Raw genomic sequence first — 27,230 nt, 5'->3', positions numbered from 1 at the left:
ACTCTCCCCTAGAAACCACACAGAAGGAAGTCAAATTTATTCTATTACAAACCATTGAGCTATAACTTCTGATTTAATATGCATCATGGTCAATGCCTGAGTGTCTGAGCTATATGCACTTAATGAGATCAATGAGATATGGAAAACAGAATAACAGAAACACAAGTTGACTGATTCATTATTTTTCTCCCTGTGGCTTGTTTTGTGAAACAAGTATTATTAGTATTTCATCAAGAGACCATATTATGATTAATCTTTTGTATTATGTAATCCTCTGGACAGATTTTGTCAAGTTTGGCTAGTTTATGGAATATAATGTCTCACCCAACACACTAGTTCTACAATGGAAGCACTTATTTTGGGGTGGAAAACACATCTTTGGGTTAAACAGAAAAGACCAAACATTAAAAATAAAGTAAGATAAAGATTGCTTTTGTAACTTACTTCATCTGCTTTACAATGGTGCTCTTCCCAGACTCCCCAGCACCTGTTGGAACATTAGAAGATTAGAGTTACAAAGGAACTTAAAGCTGTTGTCTTTGTGAGTGGAATAAAGTTGAACTTTGGCTACGACTGTTTCTGCTTTGAAAACAAGAGCGACCCAGTGATGACCTGCCTCTAACATTGCATTTTGTCCTCTGGGTTGTCTGATTTATTTATGTTTCCATTTCTGAGGACATGATGTAAAGCAGAAGAAGAATCCCCCTCTTCATTGTTCATTGTTATGTTTATTATTCACTCGGAACGAAGAAGGGTGCAGGGAAGAGATATGGTTTCATGGCTTTTTATAATTTAATGCTTCATGGTACTTTTCCCAACACATGCTGAGTACATGATGAAAAAGTACATTGTAGGATTTAGTTACATCTAGCGGTAAGATGGCAGCTTGGACCCAACTGAACACTCCATGCGTGACCCTCCCCTTCCAAGCATGACCACCAGGGTGCCCAGGTGGTCATAATGTTATGGCTGATCGGTGTATATGTGCCATAGTAAAGAAGTCACCATACATACAAAACTCAAGTCAGCACAAAAACTTTTTAGTTTTCTTTCAAAGTTTTGAATTACAGCAAGCTGTGCTTCAGAACCATTGTTATCTTGTTGACATGAATAAGCCAGACTCTTTGGCACTTCCCTTGACCTGTCAGGACCATGCCACCATCCACTGTCCCTTCTTGCCACCTGACCCAACCCTGCCAACAAACATTAGCCCAGCCCGAGGCTGACGGAGCAAGTGGGACCAGCAGTGCTCCCCCTCATGCTGTCAACACTCATCTTATTCACACACATCGAGCACTTTTTTGAGAGAGAAACACAGAGCAAAGGAAGGGGTGTAAATGCAATGTCTGTAGCTGCGTTCGCTGTCATATGAGCTGTCACTCATGATTTGCTGCTAGACAGGCTCGAAGGCACAGAGGTAGCTGGGTGGATCTCCAGGTGATTTGTGTCTCAATATATCAAAAAGTATATGACAACCCAGCACACAAAAAACAAGATTTAATAATATATGACTATTTTTTATTTTTGGCAAAATGTTCAGGTTCATTTTACCCTTTTTTTTTAAATCTTACTTAAAGCCAATCAAGATGAAATTATGTAACTAGGCTGCTTCTTCTATTCATTCACCTTCCTATCTCAAGAAACACAATGTTTTAGCGCAGGCCTTATTAGGTCTCATCTATTTCTACCTGGAATATTAAGTTTCATTTTAGAGGCATAGATATGAAAAAAATATATAAATACAGTGTCAGATTTATAAGCACTTGTATAAAAATGTCCTGTTAAAGAATAGAAGGTGGATGGTGGAAAGTGGAATATCAGTCCCTCTGTGGACACAGACATGCATGAAGGTCACCTTCCTGACTCCAGAATAAAACTCATCCATTAATATTTCAGGTTCCCCATAGGGAGGTGAACACTTGTTAGCAGCAGTGAAAAAGAAGAGCACATGCACCCTCATTCTTCATGTTCAAGGGGTTTTAGGAGAAACAGGCAGTGTTGTTGTGTTGCTTCAGGGAAAAACTTTGGAGTTGACTTTTGTTTTTTTTACAGTATCAGGTCAGCTTATCGCAGCAGCCAGAGGGGAGTAAACAGTGCTATATAAACATTACTGTTTTTACTCATCTTCAGGGAGGAACTGATTGTGTATAGTGATCAAAATAAATAGTATGAATTATCTCTCTGTCTTTGTGTTATATAAAAAAAGAAAATATAAAAACATATGAACATTTTTGTTAAGGGTTGTGACCAAGATATGTACTGAGTGGGACATTTTATAACTAGCAGCTCCAAGATACTGTACCTGAGACCGATGTATCCAATAATGTTCACCATGATCACCGTCTTAGTTCATTATGTTGCCATGCTAACATCTGCTTGATAGCACTAAACACAAAGTACATAGTACAGGACAACACACTACTGTAAATAACTAGCTGAATGATAATGAGAAAAGGATGCACCTATATGTAGTCTTCTGAACACACTGAGGAGATGTGTTTCATGTTGCTCCGAAAGAGCAATAGTCTCTCGGTAAACGGTGTAACTTTTTAAAATTATTATTCCTGACATGCAGGACGTTAATTTATCCTGATGGGATAAATCAAACTACTATGATTATTAATTCAGGTACAGACATCGCTGACAGTCAAACACTGCTAATCATCAGGGGACAAAGAGCTACTGCACAGGATTAATCAATTACCACTGGGCAGGATATTAACACAGTTTTATGTGCCAATAAAATGACTAGCTGCATAATTGATTCCAACAACTGTCTCACGTGGAGCTCAAATATTTACATGAGTATATCAATGAACACCCACTACCCAGCAGAGATCAACAAACAGCACTTCTAAAACATTTACCTCTGCAATTACAGATAAATCTTCAGAATATTCTAACTGAACAGATGTATCCACCGTACATGAAGCCCTTTGCTTTGACAGAGTTGGAGCAGAAATGAGGACTGAGTAGTTTTACAAAGACTCCTCTGTGTGCTGTGCTGGCAGAGGGGACAAGCTCTTTCTTTTTAGTGTCATTACAACAGACCCAGAATCACTTTCTGGCAACAAGAAGACAATGCTTATTCAACCCCAACTATTCATAGTTGTCTTTGAATTGGTTTTGAGTTAAGTGCCAGAACACACAATAAAGATAACATGATTCATAGCATGAGGATCACAAGTGGCCAGGCTTTAAGAAAACAGAACCATCTCCCTGAACGCTTTCAGTACTCTCCAATCACATCGATGACAACTTGGCCAGTCTCAGTTACCCACTGCTGATGACACAAAGTCTCCATTCATGGACTGATGAGATATCCTGATCTTGGCAAACACACAAACATCTACACATAATCTCAGAGCAGACAAGGTCAATTACCTGTCAACCAGCCCACCATAAACAAGGGCAGTAAATCGGGGTGGTGGTTTCTCTGTTAATTCTGAAACAATTGGTTGGTGAATAAGGAAATTCCTAGTCACAATTCTGATAAGGAAGAAATCATTTAAGTTATTAATCAAGAAAAAAAGTGATAATTATTTTTTTTTTTTCGCTGGTTTATATATTTGTAAATCAAATGATTAATCAGAAAAATTTAAATAATTGTTAGTTCCAGTCCTACTCTATTATACCATCATTCATCAAATTAATAACAGTAATGCATTGTGAGTTTGACTGTTTGGAGTCACACTGTCTTGACCAGCTGTAACTTAACTGTTCTGCAAAAAACGTACTGAAGCATAAAAACACCAACTTAATCCCCTGCAGCGACACTTCTGACTTAACTTGACGCCTCATTCCATTTGGCAGCGTTTGTGAGTGGGAACCCAGTGAGGGATCAAGTCTTTGTTGCTGTGCTAGCGACTTCTAAACACTGTTAGGACACCCACAAGGAGTGTTGGATCTGTGGGATAGAGCATTCATTTCCACACATTATCTTCCCCTAGTAAAAGAAGTGGCGGCATGACTTGTCTTTTAGAAGAGATAAATTATTGTCTATATCCTCTTCAGACAAGCAGGGAGAGTTAACAGCAACAACGGCGGACATGGCCTGTCCAAATTGGGGGAAAAGAAATAGAAAAACTGTCAAAAAGCATCAGTGACACCTGACTTCTCACGGTCTGTATTTGATCCATATGCTTTAATTATGAGCTTGGGGCCAATATAAGTCACATTGCTAAGAATAGCTGCGTACAACAGGGAGGAGGTAAAAACTGCTCTGTGTAGCTCACAGGGCACACATTCCCTTTGGAAAAGCTGACAGTACCACCTTAACTCTATAAGGTGTGGAGATACTGAGCAAGAGACAAACCAGCATCTAGCACAAACTGAAAAGGACCTAGGAGTCGTTCATCACAATTTAAAATTGAATGAGATGGATGACAATATGGAAAACGCACTGTTATTAAAAGGCTGTTAAAGGAGATAGAAGGCATTGGCAGTAAAGGTGGACAACATAGTGACAAATGAGCATGAGATGGAGGGGGAGGATGACGATGCAGAGAAACAGAGTGTGAGAGGATTGGGCATGGAGGGCACTGGTTAAGAGAAAAAGTAGTGGGATGAGGACTAACAACAGTGCCTGGTAAATTCATGAATATTCATAACAGGTTATCTGCCAGTTTGCGGATACATACAGAGGTCAGTTGCAAGTTCAGCAACTACGAGCAAAATGAAAAACATGCTTGGTAATGGAGGCTTAATATTTAGAGTGTATGTGTTGGAATGAGTAACAGTCAAGTGCAAGCTGCAAAGAATTCAGTGAAGAGCAGCAGGCAATCACTTGTTTTGTTCTTGCTTTCTGGAGTTTGGTTTACTATAAGCAAGTGCAAATATGAGCAAGTCACAGGACAGCAGACTGTTTAAGAGAGGTCTAAAACTCCCAGGCAGACTACAGTTAATTTTATTTAAATCTTTAGTATTTAGATTTTAGTATAGGTTTAATGTGTGTTTAATGTATGTATGTTTAGTATGCTACTGGTTACTTGAATTTCCCTCGTGATAAATAAAGTATCTATCTATCTATATATCTATCTCATCTACTCTTACAAAGCTTGCCACTAAATGACCCGTTTAATATAGTTTTTAATAAAGCCTACTATTGTACTTCCCAAGAACCGTCTCTAATTATGGCACTAAAACCTAAAGGAGTGTGTCACCTCTATTAATTACGTTACTTCTCCCTCTTAAGTTTAATGACAAAGAAATGAGGAAACATATTCTAACTTCATTTTGTCTATTAGCAATTACTAATTTAATTCTTTGACCCCACACCAGTTTGGTCCTGCTGTAAGAAAACACAAAGATTGGTTATGAATGGGAAATTGTGGAGTGAGTGCTTCCTAATATAAAGTAGTTACCACTCAGCTCATGCACTTTAAACAAGGAAGAAATTATTCTACAATTATGACAAGCTCTCATGTACTATTTCAAAGAATATCTTTGTTAATTTGGCATGTTTATTTATCTTGTGCATTTATGGTATCATTGGGATGTTTTGATTGATGGCTTGTTCTGACAGTCAGCAGCAGTATCACACAAATGCACAAGAATGCAACACACACACACACACACACACACACACACACACACACACACACACACACACACACACACACACACACACACACACACACACACACACACACACACACACACACACACACACAGCCAAGATCCATTCCACACCAGAAGTGAGGGTGCTGGATAAGCAGCAGTGTGAAGACAAATTGCCTCCAATTGCTGTTGGCAGTTTGGTAGTAACTACAGATTTAGTCTACAGCCGTGCTATCTCTGTGAGGCTGTAGGCACAGTGGTGCTTTGCTAACCTCAACAGGTAAACATGGTCACGATGATGATAATAATGTAAAGAAAATAATTTGCGTCTAAGCACTTAAAACAAGGGGAGGATGATGGGAATGTTGTTAGTTTTGTAGATTTGGCCATTGGATTAATTCAAATATTGAGACGATGATGGGGCTACAGGTTTTTAAAAATATGTTTTTGTGATTTTGTTTATTGCCTTTAATCAAGTGACAGCCTTAGAGGGATGAACCCATGGCCACTGCAGCAAGGACTCAGCATTGGTACATTGGTACAGCTGTACCAGGTGAGCTATCCGACGCCCCCAATGGTGCCACAGTTAAAGGGTCAGTGATTCAAATTCATCCTGAGGGGACCATGTCTGGACTAAATTCCATGGCACACCATCCAAAAAAAACATAGGCAGGGGATCACCAAAGTCAGTAAGATACATAATTTAACTTTTAACTCAGCAGAGGATATTTGAAGTGAAACACCCACTATATTTTCTGTCAGAAACAGGCTACATCACAAATCCACTCTCGCTATTTCAAGACAATATCACAGCATCCATAAGAGGCCGACAGTATAATCATGTAAAAATGTGTTTCACATCTTTGTGTCACACAGCCCACTGCCATTGCATTTCTTCTGTGGAGACATGCAACACATCTCAGCATATGCCAACGTCATAGGCCATCTATTGTTTAAGTGCCTGCCATGGGAGAATGACTCACTGGCCTGGCTGTGACACGATTCCTTCTTTTCTCTCATCCTGGCCCAGCTGCCCCCACCCGTTGGTGTCACGACTGCTCACATCCAACTAGCCTTTACAGCCATTTAAAGGTTAACCTCCTCTGGGTGTTAATGACAATGAGCAGAATACACAACAATGATGCCGTTGCTATTTAAAGCCTTGTTGCAGTGTACCGAGGGAGCTTACTGACAAGACGTGGCGTTATTTTATGAGTAAATACATTTGTACGGACAATTTTCTTCCTGACACATAATGAAGGTAATTTAGACTTACGGTATCTGATATACTTGCTGTAGCAGGAAAAATATATTCTTTCTACTGAATTGTGATGTTGTTCAATAGCATTTTTTTATCCTGAATCCAGTATTGAAATTACTTATTCATATGTTTATTTATCAGTAAGTAATTTTAATTAACTGGTCATTGGAAGCCTACCTGTAGTATGTACATTTTCTGAAAACCGTGATTATTCTCATTCATTACGTGCAAAGATGATCTTCACCAACGATAAGTCCTCAGCTCTACAGAGCATTGTACCATCTTTTATCTCACTGATTTGGTTTTACAGGCCACAACTTAACTGTTTTGGTTCATTTGCACCACTTAGTGTTGGTTCAGACAGCAGCAGGCACTTGTTTTGAGCAAATAAGCTCAAAAAATCCACTGTACACTAAGCGCAAAATGGAAGCTAAACAAAGTTGGTGAAGAGTGGAGCATTTAGCAGCTAAAGAGACAGATATTTCCCTGAATAATGGTGACCAAAACACAGCTAAAATGAGAATGAATGTTGCAAACATATTCATTTGGAGTCATGAAATCAACCTGACAAAACTACAAGTCTATAGAAATTCTCCCAACCTTGTGAGGATGTAATGCTCATTATACATCAGAAAACAAAACTGTTAGAGAAGTAGGAAGGCTACATTGATCAGGCACAGCATCTGGTCATGTTTGTGTTCGTCTCTGGAAGAGAGAGCACTTGGTTCTAGTACATTGCCCTCTGTGTGCAGGCTGTTATTAACAACCTCCTCTTTTTTTTCAACCAGCCTGAAATCAGGCCTTTCTATATCCTCCTTTTTATTGACCTGCAGATAGCGGCAGTCTTTGAAATATTTCATGCAGCTACTCAACAACTTCAGGCTGCCAGGGGGAACAAAGACCTAGATTAGCTTACTGTGTCACTACATGCAGGTTCAGCACAGGTGTTTTAGCCAGCCAGGCAGCGGGCTCCCCCACATCACCCCCCTCGCCAAAACCCCTTTCAAATGCAAAGTGGAAAGTGATGGAGGAATTTTACATGGCTGGATACAGTACAGTATGTTATCGCCTGGAGTGGAAAAGTAGGTCATCAGCCTCACAGGGAGCAGTGGAGCTTCACTCCTTTGCTCTGCAGAGTAGGATGCTTACTGCAATCTGACGGTACAGCCACTGCATGTTAACCGTGTTTAATCCTGTGTTATGGGTGTGCTCACAAGCAGTATCAACACATTTTTGTGACCTGGATGCCTACTATATACTGCATAATTCTACAAATTGCAAACAAGCTTTTTAAAGCTACTGCAGTATTCTTAAAAAATATATCAATGCAGTACATTAAACAGAACATTATGTGTCAGACATTGAAGACACAAAGAAAGTGATAGTAGTTTAACAGTTCTTAAGCTAAGACCTTTTCATACATCAGGTGCCTAAATCATCAGATTCACTTCTATAACTCGAGAATGTATGAAAGCAAAGCAGATGAAAAAGAAGGATTACATTTTAAAGGCTCATGAAGTCTAGGGAACAAGAACATCAAGGAGAAAGGACAACAAAATAAGCTCATTCTGATGCATAAAAATCTGCAATAGCACACAGAGCACCAGACAAACCTAAGAGCGGCTGTAACATAACATGCAGATAACATATGCAATGCAGCCAATCACCACTGCAGTGAGCTTGTAAAAGGAGTACAGCAGACACACTTCATTACTGTCTTTTAAGAACAGAAGCAAGCACTTATTTGTTTTCAATCCTTTTAGACCTCAGTGCATCCATCAGCATCATCAACCATCCTGTTTTAAATGAATGCCTATAAGTAGTGGGTTGGTGTCACCGGCAGTGCTCTTGACTGCGTCATGCCTTTCCCTTACAACCTCCTCAGTCACCATTGGCAACTCTTCGTCCTCCTCAGCAAAAACCACATGTGTTGTGCCACAGGGCGCCATTATTTGTCCAGTCTTTTGCTTTCTACATGCTCCCTCGTGGCAGTGTAAAACACAAGCAAAATTCATCCTTTCATTGCTATGTCAGTAATGCCCGGCTGTGTCTCCTTTTAAAAGCCAATGATCCAACCACTCTTGACATTTTGAAAAAGTGACTAGATGTCAAGTGCTGGGTGTCTAAAAATTTATTATATCTCAGTCACATAAGGTCAGAATACTTTGCCATTTCCAGCATAGGAGTCTGTCAATCATTAAATCATTTGTGGATGGTTTTTCACAGTGATCTGACTCTTCAGGATAAGGTTATGAATGTAGGAATATCTTGATTCTTACATTTGGGAACACATCAAATCTCTCTGTCTCGGCCAACTTTGTAATGTTCATTCTTTCATATTTCACATCTTCAGCTTGTACCAGAATGGAGCAGTGCTACAAAAAAACACCATTGTCCCAATTTGACTTCTGCTACTTACTTTTAGAACTGCTAGTAAAATTTTATTATATTTTGAGCAGAGGAAATTGTGGCACCTGGCTAAATTATTCCTGCTAATATTATTTAGCGGTTTTCCAGGGTTACATTGGGCGACAGACAACCAGAGAACAAAGTGCACTACTAAAACAAAACTCATAGCCATGAGCCATGGTACACTATTTGAGCTTTCAGCTTCTTAAGATTGCACATGCTAGCAAATGGCTCGCCTTAGGGTCCTCTTTCTTGCTATCTGCCAGTGCAGTAAGACTTTGTGTGTGCCTTTAGCTCCAAAAGAAAATATCTGGTTCTTATTGCTTTAAATCCCATCTTGAGATAGATTTATAGGGTATTATTTGAAATGTATTGATGCGACTGTCAATATAATATAATAATAGTTTCAGTCCCAATACTTTTTTGACACATGCTTCGAGGAATACAAACATATTTTTATATGTATAATGTTAAACATTGGCAAAATCATTATTTAAATCAGGATCTATCTGATTAAAGACTACGCATCTGACGAGAAATTGGATGGCAAGTTAGAACTTGAAGGTGCATCTGATGGAAAAAAAGAGGGAGCTACAAAGATAATTTGACATGGCAATATCTACTTGGATACCTTTCTGACACTGATCTAGTCATTATCCAAATCCTTGGCTCAGACACACTGACAGGGAGCAAAATGTTGTGCTTTTCAAAAGAAGCTTGTGCACAAATTGTCCCTCAATCATACAATTCACTGCAATTCGGGTCAAATTTCCAAATCTTTTATCTCACGATAAAACTAGTTAAACTCCAAAATAAGCCAATGGTTTCTTTGAAACAAGGGTTAGAGTGACAGAAATGGTTTGTCCCTGGTTTGTTCTTCAACAGTACAGGCTCTTATTAACTGCATAACTGGCATAACTTGTCATTGTGGGTATTAACATGGTAAATACATACATTTCTGCAGGATGCTGACAAATTGCACGTCAGGTCCGTTATATTATTTTTGTTGTTAATGTATTTGTAGTAGGCCTATTTAACATTTTCCTTTTCGTGTTTTCCTACACACTTCATTAAAGTTATTCCACTAATGCAGGTAGTCACATAACAGCCATGGAAGGACATGATGCCTTAAGGTCCAGTGTGTAACATTTAGAAAGATCTATTGGCAGAAATGGAATATAATATTTGTAACAATGTATTCATGAGTGTATAATCAACAGAAAATGAGAATTGTGTTTTTGTTACCTTAACATTTTTATCTATAAAGGGAGCAGATCCATGGAGACCGCCATGTTGTTGCTTCTACAGTAGCCCAGAAAACACAAAACCACTGGCTCTAGATAGGGCATTTAGCTTTTTTTTTTTTAAGTAATTTTTTTTTGCCTTTTTATTGCCTTTATTTGATAGGGACAGCCGAAGATAGACAGGAAAGGGGGGTAGAGAGAGTGGGGATGACATGCAGCAAGGGGCCGCAGGTCAGAATCGAACACTGGGCCACTGCTGCAAGGACTCAGCCTCAGTACGTGGGTCGCCAGCTCTGCCCACTGAGCTAACTGGGCGCCCAGGGCATTTAGCATTTTTGAGGGCTTCTGACTGTATGATTGAAGAAGTTAGCCAACCAGCTGCAGCATCTAAATCAAAAGAGGACGAATTCTGGCTTAATTTTTAATTCTGGATAAACTATTCAATAATAGGATTAATGTTTTGACAGAGGATTTTCCCTATCTTTACCCACTTTGTGTGTGATGATGCTGAGTGATTACTAGGCACACAAAACAGCTGATTCCACACTTTGCTGTATGAGACAGGTTGTCAGCAGTATCAGATATCACGCAGAACGTAAACCAATCACCTGGGTCATTTAGAATGAAATCAATATGTACTCAGCCATTCCAAAGCCCATATTAATTACACTAATCAAGTGAATGAGTATTGATCACCGATAACAACACTTGACAAATTGAAGATATAATTTGCGGATGAAAATGATGTAGTATGAAAGCCATTCAGAACAGGTTTCACTAACAAAATTAATATGCCAAAGCAGATAAAAGACTCCAGACTAGAGCCCTACTGATAAATTGGCCATTAAGAATCCTCATCCTCAAGTTAAAAAAGAACATCAGCCAATATACAATTATTGGAGACTGTTGCTAGTTTCCCTCCTGGGACCACAGACGTTCTCCTCACCAATTGTATATAGCCAGATATACGTATTTTTCAGGCAATACTACACAGCTGCAATCACAGGGAAATTTTGATTTGATGTTTTAAATACTGAGTACTCAACACATACCACCAACTGCCTAAAAAGCAGAGACAACTGTTAAATAAAGCTAAAATGAAAGAAAATATCTGTTCAGTGATTGAGGCAATACAATGATATCCATGCCTCATCATAAGCAAACTCCTTGACAAACAGCCATTTTTTTGTGTTTAACTTTAATCCTGTTCTGCTGTTCGTTGGCCATCACTGGGGGGACACAAACTGGAGATCGGTACCTGGTAGTGGGCCACGCATTGGACAGCGGAGGCGGCTGGACGTGGTGCAACAATTAAGTCAAAAACCATATGCCTTGCTGTGCGCCACACCTGTGCACCACCCAAAGCTATGCATAAAAAATGGCTCCAACATGTAGTCTGCATGTGATCCATACTTTTGCACACTATAACATACAGGGAAATATATTTCTAATATACTTCTAAATCCATAAATTCTGGCAGATTAAGATCATGCTAAAAATAATTAAACTCTTCATTGAATTTGGCAGGTCCATAAAACTAAATGAAATGGAAGTTTTCCACATTCTGAGCTCCTAATACTGCTAGTTTAAATTAGGAATGTTTAACATAAAGAACAAATATAACCTCACAAATACAGCTTTTATGGCTAAGGGTATGAGATTTATGGCTTTCCTAACCTCTCCACATCTCTCCACTATTTCATCCACTGCGCCTGAAAAATTATTCCTCAAATCAAATCAACCATAACAGCTGGTGTTTGTCTAGCAGCCATACTGCTCACTATCCCACCTCCCTATGTTTCTGAATACCATCATGTCAGCTTATACTGCATTCACATACACATCAGTAAACAGATAAGACATCAGGAATGTTGGGTAGAGGCTGGGGTGCTAGAGGTACCCCATAAAACCATCCCGCAGATTGTGAGGGTGAGTAAGAGCTCAACTGAATCAGTGGCACATGGTGTAGACTTGTGCTTATGTTTGTATATGTTCAGACTACTTAGAAAATGGCTGTGAGGGAAAAAGGCTATGTGGTAAGGCTTTACAATTTCACATTTCTTTGAAGGTAAGTGTTGAAAAATCAGAAATCAAATCAAAACATGCAATACAGGAACACTGGAAATGACATGCATGCAGTAAGATAATCATTATATCCCTTGCATTTGCTACATACCTTAATCTTTGAGAACATGGTCTTGTAATAAATTAACTCACCATTGCATGCACACGCATGTGATTCTGTAGTTCTGTGTATTTGTGTAAGGTGGGAAAAAATGAATACACACACCTGCCAGTTCATCTGTTAACTTAAAACACAGTTTTTCATAGATGTGGACATGATATTCTTGCTGTGTGTTAGCAGCTGTTTCATTACTGCTGATATTCTGGGAGAGAAATGGGATATTCTACCACCTCCACCTGGAAAACATGTCTACATGTTGGTATATTAAGGTCAGACCTGGCAGAGCTCGTAGTGAAATGAGGGGTGGCCTTGCATGTGCATGCACTAGATGAGTTGCCATGGCTACAGCACCACATTGCCTCACCAAAACTAAATTACGAACATCAACACACTTACACGTTTGCGTGGGTCGACAGTAGAAAAACTGTAACACATTTAAAGTACAGACTCATTCAGTAACAGCTTTTTGTGCGCTCTGGTTTTAACCTCAGTTCGCTGTGTTTTTGATGGAACTTGAGGTAAACACTAAAGGGATAAAGACTGAGACTGAGCAGTATTCAACTACTTGTTTTTGTCATTTATTTGTGAACGTTAAAGAGAAAACCACAGTTTGACATTATTTGTGTGTATGCCTTTGAAATGACTTATGATGACTCCTTGTTCACGACTGTCACATTCACAAATACTTCTAATGAACTCTTCATGCTGTAACTTGGTACACTTACAAAGTTGCTGGGCATGACTCCCTGAAATGTAATGTAACTATCCGAGTAGTCTAAATAACTAAAAGCAAGGAATAATGGAATGTGCAAGAAACTATGCAGGCAACATAATAAAGTCAGACAATGTCACTATTAGTGAGACTCTGATCTGATCTCCATTACTGATTAATGTAGTGATATTTTTTTGTAATTAATGGATTAATCATTTAATATAAATATGTTTTTTTAAAGAATATGTTTGGCATTTTTTACTTATAGAGACATAGATATTAATCTGCATCTGTTATGATATGCCTCTTAACCACCAGACCACCATTCTCCAGTTTTTTACTTACACCCTTAGTACAAAATATAATATGAAATACCTGTAACCACCAAACTTAGCTTAGCTAACATTACAAACCAAGTACCACACAGATACTTTTACAAACAGCTGTAAATGTGCTTCTAGTGACTGTCGGAGCTCCAGTGGACTCTCTGTGTTTCCAGCACAGACATAGAGCCTGACAGCAGCTGTTCATGGCTGGTTAGCACTCTTCGCTATGATCGGTTTTACCTCCCATGTTACACACTCTGTAGCCACAAGGCCATGCCCCCAATATGATTCCCTCTGCTGCATTTTTAAATTTACTAGGAGGGAAGGAGCTAGCAGAATTAAGTTACATTATTAATCGACTAATTACTTCAGCTGGGTAGTAAGTATTAGTCAATTTTGAAGGAATAGTTTGACATTTTGGGAAATACATTTATTCTCTTTAATGCCAAGAGACGGATGAGAAGATTCATACTACTCAGATGTACTTACTGTATATGAAGCAATAGCCAGCAGTCATTAGCTTAGCTTAGCACAAAGACTAGAAATAGGGGGAAACGGCTAGCCTGACTATGTCCAACTAACAAAATCCAAACTACCAGCACCTCTATAGCTAAATAATGTTATGTCTAGTCTGTTTAATCTGAACAAAAACAAGTAGCCAATTTCCCACTGTTTCTAGCCTTTATGGGGCCCTTTACAGGGCATTTTCCACTGCAAGTCCAATTTTAGCCTAGAGGAGGGCAGAGTCAGATGTGACCTGATGAAAGAGAATGCTGCTCTCAAAGCCCAGCTGGAAGACTCCCAGTTCCAGCAGCACCGGTTTCATTGCAAATGGGCAGCTGTGGTGGTATTTAACAGCCCAGCTGGATGAAGTTCACAAAGGAGTACAAGTATTCTACTGCAGTAGCTAAGGCAACAATTTACAAGCTCAAAGACCAACTGGAACAAGCTCTCAGCAATGAGATTCATAAGCACAAATTTGAGCTGAGTGAGGCTCTCATTGAATCAATGCTGCTAGCAGGCGGCTTCTTGCTGATAAAATCATGGCAATCCTGAATCTCAGACTGGATGAGGCCAACAAGAACACTGCAGAACAGTGTGAAGGGGATCCAACTCCAAGCACAAAAGTTTCCCAGACAGACCTGGCAGAACTGAGACCTGGCAATGAAAGAAAGGTTGATTCAAAGAACCAGTGGTGCAGGAAGCAACAGGGGGCACACTGAGCAGCCTGAGGAGAGGGTATAAAGCTCCAGCAGCAGCAGCAGCAGCTCCTAAAGGCTCGGAAAGACCTGGAGCAGCAGGCTACTAAACACAAGGAGGACCAAGATGCTCAGAAATAACCATGAAAACCAGGCTGGATGAACTCAAGTCAATAATGCAGAAAGTGTTGGAAGTCCAAAAAAAGAAAAGATGCTGGCTGGGAGCAGCATGTGCAAGGACTGTAGAACTTGACTTGAGTCTGCATATCATAAATTAATCAAAATAAATGTCATAACTGTGATGTTTTATTACTCTATAAAATGGATATGACTGTGTCTACAAACAATATGATGAGAGAAACAGACAATAAATAAAACACAAAATTAATGAGTAAACAACTGCTTTCTTGTCATATCTCTAAACTTACATGTCAATCTTGAGATGAATGTAGTTCATACTCTATAGGTATGTCTTGTTAATGACATTCAACTTTTCTGACTGCCAAATTAATGGAACATTAATTCAGTCTGGATCCGAGCAAATTAGGTCTCCCACAAGAACTTCTAACAAACTAGAGCAATTGAAAAACTTGCATGACCATTTTATTTTTCCTATACTATCTGGAGAGAGAGACAGAGAGAGAGAGAGAGAGAGAGAGAGAGAGAGAGAGAGAGAGAGAGAGAGAGAGAGAGAGAATTTCTTCCATAGTTAAATATTTAACTGAGAGAAAAACATGTTATAAGCACTTTCTCAATCAAAATATCAAAATATAAGAATTATCCTATTATATAAGAATCATTATTAATATATTTTGATCAGATTGAAACTGGCCTAACAACAAGCATAAATTCTGATGGCACTTTTCGTCTCTCGCTATTATCTTCTAAAAGAGCAATGTCATTAAAGTGAACTTGAATACTGGTGCATTAAAAATTTTCTCATTTGTTTCATACTGTTTTACATCCTTTTCCAGTGTGTGTTCAGGGGGAATGGGATCGCACTGCCTTTGGGAAACGTTATCATGTCATCTCTTTTTTGGTTAATTTCCTCATCTATCTGTCCTTAAGTTACTATCAGTATCTGTCCTAGGAGATTTCCAGACTAGTTTCACTGTCTAGTTTCATTAATGCCAAAAACAAAAAACAACAACAGATTTTACACCCTTACGTGCATAGAATTTTGAGAGACAGAGCAATTGATACCTGATATAATTATTAAAATGTCAAGATTATAGGAATTATCAGTAAGGAAAGTCAAAAGTAAAGTAAGAAAAACAATCATATGATACTTTGGTGCTCATGGTTTCTGTAAAATGAATGGAACAACTAAATGTTCTAGAATGTAACTGATTTAGTTAAGTGTAGCATGTCCATATCAACAGTTAAAAAAATTATATTTGTGTAGGCAATCAAAGCATCTTAGAACTTGCCAAGCTGGCGACCCAGTGGGCTTTTTTATAAATCAAAAGAATTTCAATAAAATCCTGATCAGGCGTCTAATTGAGACCTGCACTTATTTGTCAAAACATGTAGCCACCCCAGGCTAGTAAAGGGGACCTCCAGCTAATTGGGACCCTGCTCTTAAATTAAGTTTACGGTATTAACTTTCAGCTCTGTTTTTGGTCTCCATCAACTATTGAGGGAAATATCTGGCACTTCAGCTGTAAAGTGCTCCAGTATGTACATTGGCTAGTCACTAACTTTGTCTGTCTGCTGTTTGGTGCTAAGCAGATTGTCTACAGTTGGTTTATCAGAGCTGAAAACACCTGTCTGCTGCCACCAAACACCACACCAATGAGAGCATTGAGGGTGACCCAAAACAATAAAGTTACGGCCATAAAACCAAGGAATAATCACTCCCCAGCATTTGATACTATGATCATTGGTGACTCCAGTCTCTGTACTGTATGGAAAATTAACAGAAGCTTTTATGAAATTTATTAGTTAAAATAAATGAATCAAATTCAAGCTTTGTAAGGAGACTAGTTAGGACAATTGAGGACACTCAATCAGCTACAACATGATTTTTACATGATGGCAATGATAATTTAGAAAAAAATTCAAACTTCTATAATCTCTAAAAAAAACCTAAATCTGAGATTTACTCTAACTAATGATGCCCTGAGGTGGCAAGAAATATTCAGGTTACAATCAGGTGTTTACAGATTTTTATCGTTCACCAGCTAATCAGAGGTATTAAAGCTGTAGGGTTATTGTTCTCTCACTTGTAAGATTCAACTTTTAATGGAAAACTATTCATCATACGGTTGTAGTATGACGGGACAGGTATTGTTAGAATGAATGTATTATTCACAGTGGGGTAAAAATAAAGAATAATACATCTCCTAAAACCTTCATTTTAAGCTGTTGCTGACAGAAGCCAGCCTGTGCTTGTCAAAACATCACCATCTGTTACCACTGTGTCAACATCTCTCTAAAATGTATTGACTTGTTTTACATTCAAATACAATAAAAAATGATCACTGAAAGCATTTTGGTGTATGCTGTTTTTGCAGAATGAAGAGGATAAAAAATGTATTAAGGGTATCATTCAGGATGAATATAACCATGGCAACCAGGCAGAGAGATATGGAGAAGAGACTGGTTCATCTTTGTGAGCTAGGATCACTGAGCTTTTGTACAGTATTTTAACTTCATTCAACAAAATTCAATACACTCAACACACCCATTATGACACTTTCTGTCTGAGGACCAGTTCAAACACACTTAAAAAAAACCTTTAGAAAACACATACATTTTGTGTTAACATAATTTGTTTCTTAAACCTGAAAAACCACCAACACAGTGCTCCTCCTGCAGTGCAATTCCTACCTTCAAGTAGGCACAAGTAAATGGGAAATCGACTGCACTTATATAGCGTCTTTCTAGTCTTTCACCTACTCAAAGCTCTTTACACTACATGCCACATTCACCCACCGATAGCCAAGGCTCATCACAAACAGAAAGTAATCCATTCACATTCACACATCGATGGCACAGCAATGTTCAGTATCTTGCTCGAGGACACTTCGACCTGCAGAGGGGATCGAAACACCAACCTTCTGATTAGTAGACAACCCACTCTACCTTCATAGCCTCTACTGTAACTTCATCATAACCAGTGCATTTGCTTATGACTTGCAGTACAATTCAATTCATCATCTGGCAGTTTCTATATGCTGGGGACCCATACTTTACATTTCTAACATACAAATTTGGAGTACTCAACATTTCCAGGTTCATGTTTCATTTTCAGGCAAGTAGACTAAATAATAATAATCCTGATAATAATAATAATACATCAAATGCATGTTGTATCCTTTGGTGAGTGCTATAATATGTAAGCAGTCAAACTATTATATATTTTATTATTTTATGAAAGTGTGTGTGTGTAAGAGCTATGCCAGGAATCAACTGGGAGCCAAATCAATGAGTGACCTGATACTTCAGCTTGTTGCCTTCTGCATCAGGCCCACTGATCATAAATGCTATTGAATGTATTGAATGTACAGACATTGGCAGACATTTCAAACAGCAAAGCATGCTGATGCACTCAATTTAGTAGCTTTTCAAACCCTTCAGCAGCTGATGATGTAGGTGATGTAAGCTAATTGCTCCTCCAAAACTGTTAACAGAAAAAGGAGAGAGGACTGGCTCCTTAAATAATAGAGCTGCCAAATTCCTGGAAGTCTGAAGTCAGACAAAGGTCAAATACCTCTCCAAACAGCAGGTTCTCTATGATGTAACTGATCCCTAGTCCTCACCACAGTATAACAATAGATTCATATTATTTATAGGATTATAAGTATCACACAATATATATATATATATATATATATAAGCTGTTTGTTGATCTTTCATGTGAATCTTTAATTTTGTTTCGTGGAGCATCTGTGAAGTTCTTGCCCACCATGCAGAGACACAGGGGTTTCATCTCCAATAGCAGTAGTGCCAACTTGGTCGTGCATTCCTTTGCACAGAATTATTTGTAATCATGGGTGCCAACAAAGTTAATGTTCTTGTTGCTGCACCTGTTCTGATGACATAATTTGTCATACTGTTTTAGAAAATCCAATCTCTGAAAACCGGTCTGATTGTCACAAGGTGTGCTGGGCTGTTATTTACCCTCTGTTGGAACGAATAACTTCTGATCGCCATCAATAAACCTGGCATGTTCTTTCTTTCAAAACCAATTAGGAGGTCATGGTCATACGAAGCTACATGCAGCATCTCTTAAGTCAGTTAGATGTAATTAAACCTGTTGTGACATCACCCATTGGTCTGTGGAGTATCCTTCTGAAGCCTCGAGTTTGGCATTGTAGTCATTGCCATCTTAATTAATAAATAAAATATGAAGACTTGAAACTAGCGATTGAGACTTAAATCTAGTAATTGAGATCATAAACTCAGCAGGAAACCTTTTGAGGTAATAAATCAAGACAGAAGTAGGCTAATTTTTTTGTGAGACTTAAAAATATCAGGCTTCTATATCAGGAGAGAAGGAGATAAAAGAAACGCCCTAAATTATAAGTGGAGCTGACAATGGAAATGTGATTGGAAAATGAAAGATGGGGAAGGATCAGGTTCGTCATCTGCACCACACAGAAGATGAGAACTGAGAACAGACTATTATTTTGCATAAATTTGTGAGCTAGGATAAAGATGTCAGTTAATTTAAATAGCTGCTATCTTGAACTTCCATAATAACTTGAAAGACTGTGGAAAGCTGCTGGATCATAACTGTGAGCATCATAAAGTCAACAGATACATTTTCTCCTACTCAAGCATGTAAATTACTTCAAAATCATATAATGGTCTGGGAGCTTTATTTTAATTCACTCTCTGGAATACACACAATCAAATACTATGAGGATAAACTGCGGAGAAGATTCAAAGAATAGGTAAAACAGGTACCTATGGAAGCTCATTTCTGCCAATGTGACAGGGAAAAAAATTATTCTGTAAGTCATTATAATGATTAACTTTCTCAAAATATTGACTAAGCATCTCAAAATAATGAGAAATCTTCTCAATATTTTGACTGATACTAAGTCACTCCCTTCTCACACCCTTTCCACTTTTATAACCTAACCTGACCTTCCAAGAACCAAATATGAAAAAAAAAAACATTGTGACATCATGTTAGCTAGGCTGTGAAAAATCTGGCTAACGTAGGTGCTACAGAGTGACTAGATAACATTGCTAACGGTTAGCCTGATTTTCACAGCTTAGCTAATGTCAGGTGGCTATGGCTCTGTATTATCAATATATATACATTTTTACATGACTAAGTCTCAGAATGTCCCATCAACAGCGTTTACATATTCCTGTTACACTGTCTAACCATTCATACATTCACTGTGTGGATAGGCCATTCAGGCCTGTAGAGAAAAAACAATGCTGTACAGTAAATCAGAACCTAGGGTACTTTGTAAGGTTATATCAGGGCCCTGTCATCCTTGTTTTGGAGTTTGTCTGCCTCCTAGTGACAAAAAATCGATTAAAAGAGAAAGAAACTGACGTTCACAGATATGTTTTACAATTTATCCCTGCTGTGAGTATCCCATCGAAATGTACATATACATCTACAACTACTATACCGACTTGTACAAGTGTAGCCTACATACACTAGTGTATATATTCTGACATCTTTGTCAATGTTTGTCCTGCTTTAGAATAACTTCATTTAGAATTAATTAGAAAATCTTGAGACACAGCAGTAATATGTGTTAATCCTGTAATGGTTGATCCAGGATACTTCCCGATATGAGGGACAGGCTGTGGTGACCCTATATTTAAGCAGGGGGGAATTGCTTAATGTAAAATATACATAAGATACACTGAATCATTCTATTGTGCAAAAAGGTTCTCATTTTTAAATGTACACTATCACAAGATGTCATAAACCAGCATCCTGTTACAGGAAACGCTCAGAGCTCACTACATCAAGCACAGACGCATGTACACTCTTCCTTATATAGACACACATGATCTCATTCACAGACCCAAAATCACACTCACACACACACACACACACAGCCTGAAAGATGTGCTGTGCCTCTGCTCATTAGGCCACTGTGACCCAGAGCCAAGCCACCTCATTAAGAAAAATCCTTAAATCGCTGCTGATATTCTCTGAGTAGAGGTCACTCTTTTATGCTACTACCAAAAATAATCTTTATCAGGGGATTTATTGGGCATTGTGCATTTTCTTTACACAGAAAACTCACCAATAACTCGGCTGTATGACTACAGTGAGGATCAATTTTTTGCTAGGTCAGCAACATAAATACACATGCATTTATTGAGGACTTAGTGGTATTCAGCAGAGACATGACTAACAGTACATAAGTATATTCTTTCAGTTTGTGGGTAGTTGTGAAGTTGTCATCTCTGGATGGACAGTCTCACCCTAAGCCCTTCCCTCTATCATGAGAGGTGAGTCATGTCTGTGCAGCACTATTATTATCGTCTGCCTGGGCTGGGAATTCAAGATAGGCTGCAATGGAGGATGATTTAAGGAGGGTTCAAAGGAATTAAGTTTCAAATAAATGAATTAAACTTGAAAAGATGAAAAAAGGTATAACCTCAATTGACATTGTGACAGGGAAACTGAAACTGAACCTTTCAAATGTGAAATCAGATGACCTGTATCCATAAGATGATGGTAATTTAAAATCACTAACGAGGCAGATAATAGCTATGATGCTACATGTGCAAAAATGACAATTATTTATGATTTTAAGGAATAATAATAATCAACCTGTCCATTGCAAAGGTGCAAGGTCTAAGGTGCAATCGAAAAATGCATCATTTTTTATGTATTATACATTCAAATCATAAACAACACATTTAATGTGCAGTTTTATTTACAAATGTTGTCCCAAAAAATATGCATGAACTAAACATTAATCAATATAAGGCAGTTAAGGACAGTGCGAGAGGGAAAATGCAAATACAATATTTATCCATCATACAGTACGAGCCATCTATCAACAAAACTTACAATTTACATAGACTTTCAAATGTATTTATTACACAACCATTACTTTGTAAAGCCTAATCAACGATTTCATGATACTGAGCAGTTGTTTTTTTGTTGTTTTTGTTTTTAGTCAAAGAACCTCTAAATTCATGCATGCCCAAACCAACACTCTTGAACAGGCTATATAGGCATCATCATACATTGCCTAAAATTCTGATGTTTCAAAACCATTCATCAATACGTATATGTTTATATGAATATATTATTGTCAAGCACTGATGACCCTCACTTCCTGAGATTTTGCATCACAGATTTGTGCAACTTGAGTTTTTGCTCCTGGTTCCAGCTCTGATAAAGATGTGCCATCTAGTCAGTTGGTTACACAGAGAGCTCTCGAGTATGGCGCAATATGGTGCAATCACTGTTTTCTTATGACACGGAGAGTGGTGAGAGATGAGTTTCCTATGGACCTTTCAAGTTTTCTTTTAAGCCCCGTGCTAAAAATATGGCTTAAAGTATCAGCCCCGCCATTCAGAGGACGTGTGAAAGCTCTTTATGTCTAAAAAACTCAAGAAAATGTAATGTAAAAGTCAACTGGTTGACTCTGCACTTGTCCTGAACAACATGCAGGATTCTACAGACCTTACTCTTTCTGTAAGAAAAAACTGGAACGGGCCTCTTAGTTCCCCCTGAGAACGTATGATGAAAAAGAAAGAATATGTAAACCCATTAAACCATTTTGATGCACCTCTTTCATGCTCCAGTGGCTACCATCAAGTGACTCATATTCTCTTTGCTAGGACAAGTTGGTATCTTCTCATACAGAAACAAGACAAATGCAGCCATTATGTCATCAACTTAACCTCAGCTTATGGTTAATCACTGTTGTTTTCTCATATTTTTATAACATGGTCAGCCCAGATGCTTGACATTCACCTAAAAGAAGGTCTGGTACTCCCCCGTGCTAGACAGATTTAATCACACTAATGACCTAATTCAACATGTCAGATCACATTAATAATTGACACCTGTTAGATTGAGGTTTGAAGTGGACCATGAAAACAAGTCTAGGGAGAAAAATGCCCAGAGATACTGTATATTTTGATAAGACAGAGGAAGGCTATTTAAAGTCACCAATTAACCTAACCTGCATATCTTTGGCCCTAATTCATACATGAAAAATACATCAGATATTAACATACTATAAAGTCATAAAAAAATGTTTGGTGTAATTCACCACACCTTTTTTGTTTATCGATATGGGTTTTGGTTTGGGCGATATTGTTCAAATCATTATCACAATACTAATATTTTTGATGTATCATATGGCAGGTTTTCAAAACATTTGTAGAATGAACATATGATAAGATCATATTTATATTGTTCTGCTTAAAGATAACATTGAATTTTTATCCAGCCATAATCAGTACACTATGTAAAGTTGTAGAAATTATTAACAAGCTAATAAGGTAGCTGTGTTTATTTATTGAACAACAAAACATGTTATACACATAGTAAAACATATAATACAAAATACATATAGTAATAATAATAATAATAATAATAATACTGACAAAAAAATCTGTACTGATTCTAAATGTGCAAGCAAGTAGACTGAAAATGCAGTTAATTTATTTCAACACAGTATATAAGTCTTGATGTTAAATAAAAAACACAGAACTTCCAACTTCACAAAAACAAATACAGTTCGATCGACAGAAGATCAATACAGCGGATGATGAGTGCAGAACTCGGCCCTGAAGCCCCAGGGTCTATCTCTAGTTGCAGTTTTCCTTTTTCTATATTTTTGAAATGTTTTGCTGTTGCTACAAGTTGCTGTTATTTTTGCTGTTCGCTCACACTGATTGTCCGTCAACTGTCACCTTTATTATACTACAGTTTCCCTGTAACAGCTCCACTGTGTTGACATTATATACAAGATACACATTTCATTTAAACGGCGAAAACCATTCATCGATTTACAGGGGTGTGAACAGAGGGCAAGAGCAGCCAAATGCCTGTATTAAAAAGGTCCAGTGTTTAACATTTAGGATGACCTAAAGGCAGTAATGGATTATAATATTACACTAAGTGTATAATCACCTTAAAATAAGAAGTGTTGCGTTATCTTCTTAGAATGAGCCTCTTCTATGGGGGCCAACATGTTGAACCACCATGTTTCTCCAGAACGGACAAACCAAACACTGGCACTCGATAGTGCCTTTCGCGTTTTTCATGAGCTACACAGCAGCAGTTTCTCCTACACACTTGGAAGGCTGAGATGTATTCAAATGGTTGAAATCTGCAACTTCACTGCTAGACGCCACTAAATCCCACACACTGGACCTTTAATGAGGGGACATTTGGCATAAAAACTGTGGTTACACAAGGAGCCTTTCGTTTTCTGATAAAAAAAACACATAGCTCTCTTTCTCTCACAAACAGTTCAAGGATTCAACCAAGGACAAAACTCTGCATTATTAATGATAATTCTTTCTAAGGCCGATACTTAACGAGATAGTCTGAGTGCAGCCATCGCTGATGTGCCCTTGAGCAAGGCCCTCAACAACTAGACATCCTGTAGCTCTTCAGCACTCCGCTGGATCCTGCCCTCTACTGACAGCTTGTCACAGCAAGAGAGAACACCAGTCCAACTCCACCCACACCGCACCCATCTCACTCCCCCAGCACACGGATGCACACACACACACACACACACACACACACACACACACACATCCTCCTTGAGTCGTAGATGGTATTCCAGGTCACTTGTCTGTTGAGTTGTGTGCACATTTAGACGATAAGAAGGAGAAGAACAAATCAAGAGCAAGATGACTGCAAATATAGACAGTTTACTTGGATAAGAGAGGAAGTGAGAAAGTGAGTGGGAGGGTGTGTGTTTGTGTGTGTGTGTGTGTGTGTGTGCGTGTGCGCGTGCATGCCTGCGTGCATGCAAGAGAATTTGGGAGAGTGTGTTTTTCCAGCTCTCTCAATAAAGAATGTTTTCACTTGTTGTCAGCAGACAAACAGGAATAGTTTTTTTGTTGTTGTGTTTCTCTGTATGAACAGGCAGATGTGTATTTAAGAGTGGTGCTGAAGTGTAACCCTGTTAATGTTTAGTCAAAGCCCACAGGTCTGATATATTGAATTAAGCTTTCTGGGCAAAAAGCCAGCTCAAAGCTCTGAGAAGCTGTACAGCATGTTGATATGATGGTATCTGACTTATGAGTCAGTATCTAAGTATATGGACACATGTGTTGGCTAATTAATAAAACAGTTACAGGCTGTATGGCTGTTGGTAACATGAGCATTGAAATGGCCACTTTTCTGTACTGTTGGTAAAAGGATTTGACAGGCCCATGTCTTGGCTAGGACGAACTCTAGGTCGTTTTATGATAGGATGTAATGCTTGGTCAAGTCTAAACTTAATTTCTACCTACAATGTTATTCATTCTTCTGCAACAGCATCATGTTGTGCTGCTAAGTTATGAATTTCATGTTTTAATGCCATGTTCTGAGTATATACTGAATTTCGCTCTAAAACTGTGGATGCGTTTCTTAACAGACGTTCCTTTTAGTTTCTTAATATAACATGAGGAGCAACCTACCCAACAGAAGCAGTTTCACTTCTCTGGCCGCCTTCTCTCCGTCCTCTCGGAGGTTTTTGTCAATCATCTTTGACCTCTCCGCGGCCGCCTTGTCCTCGGCGCTCACCGTACAACCCATGGCTCCAAACGCAGGGGCGCACCGACCGCTTGCGCAAAAAACAGAAGGCTTCAGTGCTGATGGTCTCAGCGTGCCAGCCGATGGCGAGAATGAGGACGGGGCAACTCCTGTGTCCAGCACTGGCTTCTAGAGAGCAAAACAGCCGATTGCAGAGTTTTTACCCACGCGTAAAAAGTCAATGTCCCCCGCTCTCCTGGTTAACTAGGAGTTCAGAGATGAAGCAGATGAACTCCTACAGCATTTGGTTTAATAACCTCAGGCTGTTACCGCTGGTCCATGTCGAGAGCGCTCACTGCCCTCTGTCCTGCGTCCATCCGCAGGCTGCAGACTCTCAGTGTCTCTTGTGTTGTCGGCCTGCTGAGCAGCGCGTCCGTCGGTCCTGCTGCGTTCTCCGTCGGTGCCCAATTTGGCTCGTCGGATATCCTCAGATATTGGTCCGACAACTGAGGAAAGTGGGCATCGACGTCACTCAGACGACTTGTCGCGATAGTCCAATTAAAACAGGTGAGCTCTCCGCTGGAGCCTGCGTGGAACCAATTAGAGTGGGAGCCAGCGAGGCGTGATTTGAGGAGTGCGGTGTGCAGACTGCAGTGGGCGCTGTGCCAGCATCATTCCTCTGCATTTCTCATGGATGCAGCCCCTCAGACGTCAAACACACACGTTATATATACAGCAGCCCGAGCTGGCTGGTCTCAGTGACTGACTCAGCTATGCAGCAGCAAGGTTGTCTTTGCAAGGATGCGGGACGGGATGTTAAAATGGCAAATGGGTGTTTGTGTCACATGTTTATGAAATACCTTGGCACATAATCAGGCTGAGAGAAGAGTTGGTTGACAGCGCCCCCAAATGGACAATAGACATTTTCTCTGGTAGCTGACAGTTAACTGGGCTAAATGTTCTAGAAAGGCATAATAAATAATACTTCTATAGCATCTTTCATGGAAGAAATGCAGCTCACAATGCTTTACAAAACAAAAAGATAAACAACTGTTAGAAATTGAAATGCTATATAAATGTATAGTATTTTATTATTATTACTATTATTATTATTATTATTATTATTATTATTATTATTATTATTATTGTCATTGTTGTTATTTTATTATTGAAATGCAAGTTAATTTAGTTTATGCTTTAATACTGAGCTACAGTGGTTCAGAGTGATCTTAAAGTAAGGTTATATTCTTAGTTGGAACTTAAAAGACACCACTATGCTGATAAGATTTAAGATCTATTGAGTGAATGTGTTAAATTCAAAATACTTTGGTGCTAATTCACCTCCAGCTCTCACCGTTGCTGTGGTGTTCTTCCTCAGACAGCATACAGGTGCATTCTGTTACATCCGTTGCTTAAATGTAGTGGCTGAGGTGTCAGAAACACAGAAGCCAATGTGTCTTGTCTGCTATTTTGACAATAAGCTAATCTAAATGAGTTAGTGTTGACGTATTACAGTAAAAACCTGCAGTATGTTGACATAACAAGGTCAGCAGTGAGAGATCATGGCGACCTAAAGTTTGGGTTTAGTGTTTTTTGTAAACACAGCTTAGCCTTGACAAGAGCACTGAGCAGTAATAGATAAACTCTTCTTCTAAACCATGCACAAAAAAAAGTGTGTTTGGGG

At 38.7% G+C, this 27,230-nt stretch overlaps 1 protein-coding gene across 1 annotated transcript in view; it reads right to left on the bottom strand.

The window, feature by feature from the left end:
- The window catches only part of LOC127371412 (guanine nucleotide-binding protein G(i) subunit alpha-2), a 41,693-nt gene extending 15,329 nt beyond the window's left edge, over positions 1–26,364 (bottom strand). The window contains exons 1-2 of the mRNA XM_051414202.1: positions 25,492–26,364; positions 445–487 (exon numbers count right to left, since the gene is read on the bottom strand). Of these exons, the coding sequence (XP_051270162.1) occupies positions 445–487; positions 25,492–25,609 (161 nt within the window). The 5' untranslated portion in view covers positions 25,610–26,364. The remainder of the gene's footprint in view (positions 1–444; positions 488–25,491) is intronic.
- Between the last annotated feature and the right edge of the window lie 866 nt (positions 26,365–27,230).

The sequence above is a fragment of the Dicentrarchus labrax genome, unplaced genomic scaffold (assembly GCF_905237075.1).
Source record: "Dicentrarchus labrax unplaced genomic scaffold, dlabrax2021, whole genome shotgun sequence".
Classification (NCBI taxonomy): Eukaryota; Metazoa; Chordata; class Actinopteri; family Moronidae; genus Dicentrarchus; species Dicentrarchus labrax.
This window is presented reverse-complemented; position numbering and strand designations above follow the sequence as displayed.